Here is a 12,859-nt window from a genome sequence, read left to right as displayed (position 1 = left end):
ATATATAGTAGTATGTATTTGCCAATCCCAAACTCCTAATTTATCCTCCCCCGCCCATCTTTCCCCTTTGGTGACCATAAGTTTGTTTTCAACATCTGTGAGTCTGTTTCTGTTTCCTAGATAAGTTCATTTACATCATTTTTTAAATTAGATTCCACATATGAGTGATATCATATGATATTTGTCTTTCTCTGTCTGACTAACTTCACTTAGTATGATAATCTCTAGGTCCATCCATGTTGCTGCAAATGGCATTATTTCATTCTTTTTTTATGGCTGAGTATCATTTTTCTTTTGAAAATACCTTTTGGTTGCGTTTTTGTAAGATGCTGTATTGTAAAATACATTGTAAAATACATTGTAATACATTGTAAAAATTCAGACAAGGCAAAAAGATACAGAGAATAAAAATTGTTCAGCATTTACTACCTACAGATAAAACCAATTGTCCAAAATGTCTGTAAGTGTCTTTCTAGATCTCTTTCTGAGCATATCTCCAGGTGGAGACATGTGAATATAATTTGATCAGTGAGATCATACTTCCCACACACCTTTTTTTGGTGCTAGAATTCATGCAGTTCAACTTTTGTGTTTTACAGACAGGGAGATGAGATGCAGAGAGAAGTGATCTGCCAATGGCCACATTTTGAAATATAGGACCCCAAATAGCATCTCTCACAGAATGGTGCATGGACAGACCTTTTTACTTTTAATACTTATAAAAGAAATTTAATGAGAAAAACTGCCCATCAATATTGCGATTCAACAGCCGTTATCACTTAAGATGAGACTAATGTAATTTATGCCACTAGCTGATGGAAAATACTCATAGTGCGGGAAGATTACAAACATGAAAGAGTGGCCTGGTAGTCTGAGATCTGAAAAACCTTGATGTAGAATTTTCGCCAGCAAATCTAGCTTCTTCTAATTGATGGTGGTTCTTCAGACTTTTACGATTTATTAGAAGTTCATAAACCAGGCCAATGGGCAGGCCAGTAAAATGGGTACATATTCCTACTGGATTAGAGAACTGAATTCCTCCTCCCTTCCTTTCCTTTCTTCTGTACAGAAATTTTTCCTCCAGGAGAGCCCTGTCATATATGTCAAGGCATCGAAAGACCCCAGCAAAACAGTGGTTTGGGGGTAGGCCACCTTGTCATGGAGAAAGACCTGCCCCGGGATCGTCAATGGAGCCTTGGAGCTGGAGAAGAATGGACACACTCCTGAGGGGATGACCAGGGCTCAGCCACCTCTGGGTGCCCTCAGGCCAGAGGACAAAGGGGACACCCGGGCCCCAGAGTTGCACAAGATAAACCTGGTGGTGTCAAAGGTAGCCTCATCTGGGCCATGCAGGCGGGCTGGCTGCCAGACTTTTGGGGCCTGAGGCTGGGAGACTGACCTGGCACCCTACCATTTCCTTGGCTAAAGACTGCCCTCTCCGAGATCTCCCTTTAAAATAGAAAATTTCCATGGAGAGAAAAAAAGAGAGAGAGAGAGAAAAAAAAGAAAGAAAATTTCCATGGAGGGCAAATAGGAAGTCTTTCAAACTTAAGTGTAAATCAGTTGATCATCTAAACTTGTTTTGTAACAGCATGACAAATGATGATGGTCCCTTTTAAACTTTTACATTTTGGCATGACATTTCAGAATACTGTGGGACCATGAGACAAAATTAAGTTGGACCACATTCTTTATGTCTTACTTTTAAAGAAATAATGTTAATTTACATTTTCCTAGTTGAAGATAGTAATTAGGTTTCTAAGTTGTATACTGTGTTTATTGGTGGCAGTGAGACCAAAGATAGAGGCAGTGGATAGAAGTTTTTAAACTGGAAAGAAAACATGAATGACACTACGTTTTCAAAGTCTCTTGTAATTATTTAGTCTATAACAAAATTTGATTCATCTGTCTTATTCCACTGCTAGTCTTTTAAATATGTCTTTAACACAGCGTATCCTTTAATTCTTCATTAAAATGGATGTAAGTGGATGTTTCAAAGTCATCTAAAAAAACAAAAACAAACAAAGAAACAAAAAACAGAACAGCAAGCTGTGTGTGCGCTGGTCTTTGGAGGGAACAAGGATAAGGGGAACGAAACTAAACTAACATTTATTAAGTTCCTAGTGTGTGCCAAGCACGGTGCTACGTGTTTCAATTTGGTTATTCTGTGAACTGACATTACTTGGCTTCTTCTCTGACTAATATTTGCAAGGACTGGCTTCCCTGCTCTGTCCAAATCTCTTATCTTCTCTATTATCTATTAATATCTGGTAAAATATTATAGATATTAATGTCTAATAATAATATAGATACAGAATGTAGACATATATCTAAGATAGATATATCTAAAACAGGTATAAATATCTAATAGTAATCAATATAGACATCTAAGAGTAATAAATATTAATAGTACTATCAATTAATATCTAATGTCAATTAGATATCTATACTTTCCCCCTTGGTGATCACCTGCAGTCCCACGGCTCTAAGTTCCATCTCTATGGTATTATCTCTAGCCTTGAAGTCTCCTCTGAGCTCCAGACTCAACTGTCTATTTACCATCTCCTCTTCAATGCCTACCAAACATTTCAAACAAAACAAGACCAAAAAAGGACTCTTGGTTTTCACCCTCTCCGACCCATTCCCCATGTCTTCCCCATCTCAGGAGGCGGCATCACATCTTTCCAGTGGTCGAGGTCCTGGAAGTCAAACTTGATTCCTGTCTTTTCCTCCCACCAATCCAGTCCGTCAGCAAGGCCTGGCAGCTCTGCTTCAGCATCTCTCCCGGACCAGCCTCCTCTCACCACAGCCCCCTCCACTGCCCTTGCCCCAGCCACCAGCATGCCATGCCCAGCCCCTCTAAGGGCCCCCTTCCCAGCCTCTCTGCTTTCACTTTTGCCCTCTTACAGTCCATTACACACAGTGGACAGAGAGAGCTTTCTAAAACAAACCAATTCAAGTCACTCTCCTGTGGTGGTCCGAGCGCAGGTTGGAAAAGAACTTTCAGGCACAAGGCAGAATGTAAGGAAGATAGAGTTTATTAAAGAGAAGGGTTGCTGCAAGAACAGCTGGCTGACTTCCCGGTAGCCAGGGAAAGTCGACAATGAGCAAGGGTTGCTTGTCTCTTTCTATAGCCAGGGAACCTGCAAGTCATCCTCTGACTGGCCAGAGTATGTATACTTTCAGTGTGCTGAGCAGGAGAAAAACGGGCCAAATGTCTTTCCTTATATGGGATGGGAAAGGGACAGGGCATGCTGCTTGGGAGGGCTCTGGGACATTGCAATGGTCCCATTGTGACAGAGTGATAGGAGTCCCATTACTCTTTGCTCTGGCAATATTGGCCCTTTGAGTTTATCTGTTCTTTGTCCTTGGAGCTCACCACATCTCCTGCTTAAACCAATTCAAGTCACTCTCCTGCTTAAGCCCTTCAGTGACTTTCCACTGCACTTAGGATAGAGTCCAGGTCTCCCTGAGCACCTGCCCACATCTCCAAGCTCGTCTCCCATTCGTTCCCTCCACACCAGCCCTCTCACCACTCTTTGGCAGCCAACCTTGTTCCTGTCTCAGGACCTTTGTTCCTGCTGTTCCCATGGTGTGAAACCTCCAGATCTTCCTATATCTCTCTCCTTCTTGTCATTCAGGTCTCAGCTGCAATGACACGTGCTTTTAAGAAGCCTTCCCTGGCCAGCTCATGTAACATTGCTTTAACCTCCAACTGTCTGTCATGGTAGCCAATTTCATTTTACTTATATCACTTACCACCATCTGAAATTATTTATTTGTTTTCTTATTTATTTCATGGGTTGTCTCTCCCCACTCGTTGTAAGCTTAATGAGAGTTCTTTTCTTCATTACTTGGTACACAGAAGAAATGCACATGACTATTTGATGGATGAATGAATGAATGAATGAATGTATGCTCAATTTGGTGAGGTTGGCTTCGTTATCCCTATTTTACAGATGAAGAAACCGAGGCACAGAAAGTCTAAGTGACTTGCCCAGGAACATAGAATAGAACAGATGCAGGTCTGGAATTTGGGTTTCTTGCCTGACAGGACCATCTATCCATGATTCCTCTCCGCCACTCCCATGCAGTTTCCTTCCTCTGAGGTTGCCCCATCCCACCTGTACAGACCAGCCTCTGAGCTCCTCTTGAGCCTTGTTTGTCTGAGGGGCCTTGGGGGTGCATGTGGGTATTTTGTTTTGTTTGTCATTTTGTGTTCAGACAATAGACCCACCCTGGGTGAGTCACCTGTCCCAATGCTGGTCTGTCCTCCTTGGCTTTGCAAGGGACCATGCTAGGGGTCTGTGGCAACACAGGCAGTGGCAAGAGCAGCCTGTTGTCAGCCATCCTGGGGGAGGTAAGTGTCTTGTGGCCCATGCGTGTCCACCCCCAGCAGGGTCCGGGGCTCCCAGACTCCAGTTCCCCCAGTAAGTCGCACCACCACTTTCTTCCACGAAGGGGGTCTAAGCCAATAGAGTTTTTATAAATTGAAAACAGTTGAGCATGCACCGAGGGGAGGTGAGTTATGAAAGGTGCTTCCCTTGCACCCTCCAGCTGGGGGTACTGCCTCTTAGGACACCTAGAGATCCACCCTCATCTGTTCTCCATGCTTTCCCCACCCTGTGTTGTAATCAACCAGCTACCAAGGTGATGATACAGGGCATCTCAACATTTAATATGATAACAAAAATCATCTCACGAAGCCAGATTCGGAGTGGGACACATGTCCCTTGGGAGACAGCATGGGGAGTGAAATGTGGAGGGAGAGAGAAGGGGAAGGAGGGAGGGAGAAGGGGAAGGAGGGAGGGAGGGGATGAGGAGAGGAGGCCCATCTCAGTCCCACTCCAGCAGCAGAATTCACATGCCTGCCGGGTGCCCTGCCATTGAGATCTGAACCGTCTAACTGCATTGCCTCTGGACATTCTGAAGGGCTGCTTCGTCTGCAGTTGTGCAGGCATGTGGTTCAGCCCACCCCAGTTTCCAAGAAAACCAACCCATTTCCCCAAAACACTTGAGGTCACGTTGCACACCTCCTAGTGAACAGCACCATAAAATGGCCACGACCCCTGGTATATGTGTATGGCTCCCTCCCCACCGGGGTCTCACCAGCACTTCCATATTCAGCCTCAGTCTCACCCCGTCCTGGGGCTTCTCTCGCTCCCCCTCCCTACTTTGCCCATCGTCCCTCCTTCCCAGTGCTTGGGAAAACTAGCTGGTGTCCTTCGTTTACTGTGCTTCTCCCTCACCTCCTCCTTCTGCATGTCCATAGCCAAACTCATCACCTCCTAGGAAAGTGGCCATGTTGTCAATAGCAGTTCTCTCCTAATACCTCATTCTGATGGGTCATTTGTTTGGCTCCACATGTGATGGCCTTTCCCCAACTTCTTTGCAGCTGGGGAGAAGAAAGACTCCACTTTTTTTTTTTTTTTTTTTTTTTGCGGTACACGGGCCTCTCACTGTTGTGGCCTCTCCTGTTGCGGAGCACAGGCTCCGGACGTGCAGGCTCAGTGGCCATGGCTCACGGGCCCAGCTGCTCCTTGGCATGTGGGATCTTCCCGGACCAGGGCAAACCCGTATCCCCTGCATCGGCAGGCGGACTCTCAACCACTGCGCCACCAGGGAAGCCCCACTTTTTTTTTAACAGTAAAAATAGTTTGAATAGTACTTGCATGCGAGGCCCTGTGCTCAGAGCTTCCCATTGTTTTCCTTTGACCTGAAAGCAACCCCATGAGGAAGGCATGGACATTAAGGTCAGTTTATATGTGTGTAAATGAGGTTGAGAGAGGTGACTTGCCCAAGATCGTCAGCAGGTGAGAGGGGGAGCCGGGGCTGACACCCAGTCTAGCTGATGTCAGAGTTCTGCTTCTCATCATAGCTATGTTTCCTGGCAGCTTCCGTTCAGGGTCACCTTTCTACATGGCCAGGGGCATATCAGTTTCCACTTCAAATGAACCAATTGCTTTCCTTCCAATAAAGGAAAACAAAAAGATGTCATTTTAAAGTTTTGTTCTTATTAAATTAAAGCCTGTCTTCAAATCAGAAGTAGGGAGCACAGGATAATAAAGAGAAAGAAGTACACGATGATGAGGTCCTCTGCTGGGGTCCTGGGCATGAGGGTTATGGCCTTGATTTATTTTAATGTGTGCTTTTAAATTTATTATACAGAAAAGCAGGAAGAACACTGCAGTAAAGACCCGTACGCCCACCACCGAGATTCAAGAGTTGATACAGCGTTTGCATATTTGCCACATCTATGTAGAAACATACTTTGTAGAAGTATTTTAAATTACAGAGATTATGACACTTTTCCCACTAAATACTTCATCATGATGTCCAAAAAGTAAGGGCATTTTCCCATCTAACCAAGATGACATTATCACACCTAACAAACTAGTAATAATTCTGTGATATCCAAGGATAGACAGAGATGGCCTGGAACTTTCCATCTCACGGTGAACATCAGGGAGGCACTCCTTGCTAGGGATTGGGGCTGGGGAAATAAGAGAAAGAAAGTATGGGGTGACTTCAATGCAAACCTTGGATTCAGGCACAGCAGAAATAGGTCTGGCTTCACTCCAAATACTGCCCCACGTCCTCAGGCCTTCCCTCAGCCTCACCAGTGGGCCTGGCAGGACCATGTTAAGATCCCGTTTACGTGGGAAAGCCCCCAGGCTCCTGGAGCACAGTGGGGCCCTGGGCACTGTGGCTGCTGAGCCAGGCGGGGTCTGTGCCCTGGTTGACCCGGTCCTGAGGCTAGACTCACTCCGCTGCAGACGCACTTGCTGGAGGGCTCGGTGAGGGTGCACGGAAGCCTGGCCTATGTCCCCCCGCAGGCCTGGATCATCGGGGGAGCATTCGGGAAAGAATTCTCATAGGAAGCCAGTACGACAAGGCCCGGTAAGCTTCTCGAGGGGTAGGGCGGGACGTCGGGGTGTGTGGCTGGTTTGCGGAGGGACCCCTGGCAACTGCTAACTCTTGCTGTGTGCTCACTTATATGCATCCCTGTGTTCCCTTCTCGTCGGCAAAGAAATATTCTTACCATATCCATTTTCTAGGCAAGTAAGGTGAGCCCCCAAGAGGTGAAATAATTTGTCCAAAATCATTCAGCTGCTAGGATATGACAGAGCCAGAATTTGAACCCGGTTGCTTTCAGAAACTTCAGGCTTAACTATTATGCTATTCTGGCTCAAAATAACCCTCCCCTTCCAAAAATGTTACTTTAAAACTGCGTTAATTAATTCCTAACCCCTAAGTCAAAAGGGAAAACACATGGGATGATGAGGTTGTGCAACATAGAGGGAAGGAGTTTGGATTCACAGCCCAGTGAGCCGCCTGCCTCCCACCCACACCCCTCCTTGCCCGTTGCAACCTCTCCCTGCCAGGGTCCCGGGGTGGACCTGCTTGAGACATGCACTTGGAAATCGTGAGTGAAGTCTAGTCAGTGGAGGATCCAGGAAAAGTGCCCTGATTGCTGCAGCCGTGCTTCCAGCTCTGCTGGACTCTGGCCTCCTTCGACTGTTTGCTTGATTTTGCAATCTGCCCCTTGTAACAGTGCTGAGGGGCACAGATATGTGGGTGTATAAATCGGTCATCTCCAGCCAGTTGTTCTGTGGGCACCTCAACATCAGGTCCAATGCCGACTTGTGAGCACCCTGCTAACCCAGCCCCCACCCCGCCTGCTTCTCTTCTCAAATTCCCAGATAGGCTTAATGGCATCACTGAACTGTGCATCCCAAGGAGGCTGACGCCTCCACCTCTGATACCTTCCACATCTAATTGGTCAGCAACCCTGCATTACTCAACCTCCTAAAAAGCTCTTGTATTTCCCTTCTCTTCTCCATCTCCACTGCCAGTTCTGGGCTGTGACCTCCTGCTTAAACTGTGCCCACTGCCCCTGCCTTTGGGTTCCTGTCTCTAACTTTCGCCCTCTCTGTTCCTCTCTGTGCACTGCCGCCAGGTCAGTTGTCCTAAAAGACAGCTCTCATCTTGTCGCTGCTCGGCTTTCAGACTGACAAGACTCATAGAGCAGTTTTGAAATATCTGTCAAAAATAAAAATGGGGCTTCCCTGGTGGCACATTGGTTGAGAGTCCGCCTGCCAATGCAGGGGACATGGGTTCGTGCCCCGGTCCGGGAAGATCCCACATGCCACGGAGCAGCTGGGCCCGTGAGCCATGGCCGCTGAGCCTGCGCGTCCGGAGCCTGTGCTCCGCAAAGGGAGAGGTCACAACAGTGAGAGGCCTGCTTACCGCAAATAAATAAATAAATAAATAAAAATAAAAATGCACCAACTTTTGACTCAGAAAATCCACAGCTAGATATTTAATGCATAGATTATGTCCCCCATGAACACCAAGACCCATGTACAAGAATGTTCACATCGAATTATTCAGGGTAGCAAAAGATTAGAAGCAACCCAAATGTCCAGCATTAGGGCACTGGTTAAACAATTTATGGCGCATCCATATAATGGAACACTGTAGTGTCATTAAAACAGTGTAAACGTATATCTGCTGCACGTGTACATATATCAGTAGATTATTTCTGAATATGTGCATAGGAAACTCTATTAGTGACTGATTCCGAGGAAAGCAAAGATGCGAGGGAGACTTGCTTTTCACCTTTTCTTCCTTTTGTTCTGTTCAAATATTTACCAAGCGCACGTGCTGGATTAAAAGAAATGAAGGTTCTCAAGATTGCTTTGGCCTTAAAAAACTACAAATAAAGCTACCATACGACCCAGCAATCCCACTACTGGGCATATACCCTGAGAAAACCATAATTCAAAAAGAATCATGTACCAAAATGTTCATTGCAGCTCTATTTACAATAGCCCGGAGATGGAAACAACCTAAGTGTCCATCATCGGATGAATGGATAAAGAAGATGTGGCACATATATACAATGGAATATTACTCAGCCATAAAAAGAAACGAAATTGAGTTATTTGTAGTGAGGTGGATGGACCTAGAGTCTGTCATACAGAGTGAAGTAAGTCAGAAAGAGAAAAACAAATACCGTATGCTAACACATATATATGGAATCTAAGAAAAAAAAGGATCATGAAGAACATAGGGGTAAGACGGGAATAAAGACACAGACCTACTAGAGAATGGACTTGAGGATATGGGGAGGGGGAAGGGTAAGCTGTGACAAAGTGAGAGAGTGGCATGGACATATATACACTACCAAACGTAAAATAGATAGCTAGTGGGAAGTAGCTGCATAGCACAGGGAGATCAGCTTGGTGCTTTGTGACCACCTAGAGGGGTGGGATAGGGAGGGTGGGAGGGAGGGAGATGCAAGAGGAAGAGATATGGGGACATATGTATATGTATAACTGATTCACTCTGTTATAAAGCAGAAACTAACACACCATTGTAAAGCAATTATACTCCAATAAAGATGTTAAAAAATAAAAGAAATGAAGGGAGGAAGGAAATGAAAAAAGCCTCCTGTGGTTTACCATTAAATGGAGGATCGAGGCCAAATTTCTCAGCATGGAATGCAAGCCCTTCCCTTCCAAACTTGGGAAGGCTGGAGGGTGTGCGCCTGGCCACTTGTCTCTTTAGCTCCCTGTCCTTCGCAGGTACCTCCAGGTGCTCCACTGCTGCTCCCTGAACCACGACCTGGAAATTCTGCCCTTCGGAGACATGACGGAGGTGAGCTGGAGGCGAGCGTCCCCCAGCCCTGTTGTGACAGAGCCCCTGTCATGGTGTTCTGGGGTCCCCAGCCTGCCTCTCTGGGTAGGTAGAGGAAGGACCCCGGCTCTTCCTTCCCAAAGCAGCCCGAGCTGGCTCTGCAGCCTCAGAACCTCCCACACCGAGGGAGGGAAGTTGGGGCTCATCTGACCTTGGGAGCTGACAAAGAGGCTATCTTGCCCCACAAGGGTGGGAGCTGACCTCCGACTTCTCCTTCTGAAGCAAGAGAGGAGACCCTGTGAAGATAAGAAGCTTCCGGATGTCCACCTTTGCCCCACCCACTGCCCTGCTCCTCTCTGGCAGCACTTCCTTTGACAGTGGGAATGACAACCGTGGCCCCACCACGGCAGTGTCAGTTCTGACTGCTGCGTTGTCCTGATAACTCTCCATCTTGCACATCTGTAGCCACCTTTATTCCATATAAGACCTACGTAAGATAAAAGCAACATTGTTGTCTTGATTTTGTTATCTAATAATAGATAGATTATCTTACTGCATTCAAGGTACTATTCTAGCAACTCTAATGTATTGTCTTAGTTAAGCCTCAGATAACCCTAGGAGGTCAGTTCTTTTATTATCCTTCCTTTAAGGATGGGCGTGTGGAGGGCAGAGAGCTCAACTGTCTTGTTCAGGGTCATGTTTTCAGTAGGAAGAACCAGGTCTGGTCTGTAAAATGCGTCAGTAATAGTACTGAGCTCATCAGGATGATGTGAGGTTTAAGTAAGTTGACACATACATGCTTTGAATTGTGCCTGGCATAGTGTAGGTGTTACGCCCTCATTAGAGGAACACAGTAGGCATTTAGTCAGTCTTTGCTGAGTGAGTAGGGAAACTGAGCTTTGCCCAGGTCAAGCAGCTTATCTGTGGTCACATGGTGAACTGGAGGCGGAGCAGTGACAACAGGTCACCCTGCTGTTCTTTAAACTCTGCTTCTTCTCTACAGAGTCTCCAGAGTTCATGGTAGAGCAGGGATAGGACTTAGACCTTGGCTGCCTCGTCCTCAGAGCCTGGCTGAGGGATGCGCCAGCCGGTAGCTGCCTGGGGTGCCAGTCTGCTAGGGGACCCCAGGCATTCTGCCCAGTGATTCTGGTTTGCACCCTCGACTCCTGACATGATGGGTGTCATGGAAGGTGGCCCTTCCCAGGGCAGCCACAGCAGAGCCTGCCCACCACCACAGCTATGGTGCAAACAGTCTTGGGCAATACCCCAAACCCAGGCCAGTGGTCCTCCCAGTTGGTGGTTGCAGTCAACGGAGGTTTAAAACATGGATAAGATGTAAGAAGGTGCTGTTTCTTGGGAATAAATGATTTACTTTACAAACTAAATTGTCAAAAGTTTAATACGCCTTCTGAGAAGCTGACTGATTTAGAAAAATTGTATCTAATTATGAATTACAAATTTTAGTTAACTGAAAATCAGTTTTTTCATCCCCTACTAAGCAGATTTTGAAAAATATTTTTTAAATGCCAGGGGTGCCAAATCACTAGGCGTCCAGGAGTGTGCATCGAAGGGGCTTAGTCTGTCCACCTGCCCACCTGGCTGGTGGGAGCACACCTGGCTGGGTCACACTCTAGACACAGTGCCTTTGGCTGCCTGTCCGTAGATCAGGGACTGGGGCCTCAACCTCTCGGGGGGGCAGAAGCAGAGGATCAGCCTGGCCCGAGCTGTCTACTCTGACCGCGAGCTTTACCTGCTGGACGACGCCCTGTCGGCCGTGGACACCCAAGTGGGGAAGCACATCTTTGAGGAGTGCATTAACAAGGCACTCTGGGGGAAGACCGTCACCCTGGTGACCCACCAGCAGCAGGTGACCACCCTCCCAGGGCTCTGGCCGTGATTGGCAGACAATGTAGCTCCTCAAGCCCCTACCATCTCAGTGTGATCAATAGCCTCCCAGAAGTTACCCCCTCATCTCAGACAGACCCCGAAGTCAGGGAGAACTTGATTTCCTCTGCTTTCCACGTGGAGAAGATAGGCTGGTAGGAATTGCAACCAAATTTTAAAGTCTCCTTCATTTTCAAAATTGTGTGGGTGGCCACTGCTTTTGAAGTTACAGAAAAAAAGAAAAAACTCCCTGAGAGAAGAATTCCGCAAGTCTCACATTCTTCCATCAAGCGCAGTGGCTGTGCTGGGTGCTGCCTCTCACGGGTCCTTTTCCCTAGATATGATCATACCTGGTTTTGGCCTTAAGACCCTATTATTATTTCTCCTTTGTCTTCTATTTTGGCTTTACTATTTTTTAAAATTAATTAATTTATTTATTTTTGGCTGTGTTGGGTCTTCGTTTCTGTGCGAGGGCTTTCTCCAGTTGCGGCGAGCGGGGGCCACTCTTCATCGCGGTGCACGGGCCTCTCACTATCGCGGCCTCTCTTGTTGCGGAGCACAGACTCTAGAGCTCAGGCTCAGTAGTTGTGGCTCACAGGCCTAGTTGCTCCGCGGCAGGTGGGATCCTCCCAGACCAGGGCTCGAACCCGTGTCCCCTGCATCGGCAGGCAGACTCTCAACCACTGCACCACCAGGGAAGCCCTGGCTTTACTATTTTTTGGTATAAAATATTTAAGACATAAAAACAGGTTAGAAAATAATCTAATGAAAGCCCATGTATCTACCACCCAGATGACACAGTCCGACGTTGATGGCCCTCAATTACACTCTCTTCCCTCCTTCCTGCCCCACTCACTCGGCTGTTCATTGTTCCCATGTATGTCTTCACACTTTTACAACATACGTATGAATCTCCAGATGTGAGCAAGTGTCCTTTTGCATATTTAAAAACTTTACATAATTGACATTTTCCTTTCTGTGTCCTTCGGTAATTTGCGTTTCTACTCAACTTTATATTTTTAAGAACTTCCATGTGAATACATGGAATTTTATTTCATTCTCACTTGCATTGTATTTCAATATCTGAATATTCCAGAATTTATTTCTCCAGGATGGACATTTAGGTTGTTTCCCATTTTTCACGTTTACAAGAAATGCTTCAACATACATGCTTCTACATGTGCTTTTATGCACGTGTTTGAGAGGGCTTTTTTTAGGGTTGTGTTTTAGGAGTAGAATTATTGGTTCATAATTCTTCAAAAATCTTTAACTTTACTAGATATTGTCAAATTGTTTTTCAAAGTAGATGTACCAGTCTACAGCCCTACCCCCA

At 46.2% G+C, this 12,859-nt stretch overlaps 1 protein-coding gene across 1 annotated transcript in view; it reads left to right on the top strand.

Moving 5' to 3' along the window:
* Positions 1–12,859, top strand: part of LOC309837334 (ATP-binding cassette sub-family C member 12-like) — a gene marked incomplete at both ends in the record, with an annotated part of 145,672 nt that overhangs the window by 22,135 nt on the left and 110,678 nt on the right. Inside the window, 7 exon segments of the mRNA XM_082677806.1 lie at positions 1,070–1,144; positions 1,148–1,330; positions 4,289–4,360; positions 6,777–6,852; positions 6,855–6,900; positions 9,591–9,663; positions 11,306–11,509. Coding sequence (XP_082533932.1) covers positions 1,070–1,144; positions 1,148–1,330; positions 4,289–4,360; positions 6,777–6,852; positions 6,855–6,900; positions 9,591–9,663; positions 11,306–11,509 — 729 coding nt within the window.

Source organism: Grampus griseus (assembly GCF_964374135.1).
Source record: "Grampus griseus genome assembly, chromosome: 19".
In the NCBI taxonomy this organism is placed as follows: domain Eukaryota; kingdom Metazoa; phylum Chordata; class Mammalia; order Artiodactyla; family Delphinidae; genus Grampus; species Grampus griseus.
The sequence above is the reverse complement of the archived record's forward strand: the minus strand, read 5'-3'. Positions and strand labels throughout refer to the sequence as shown.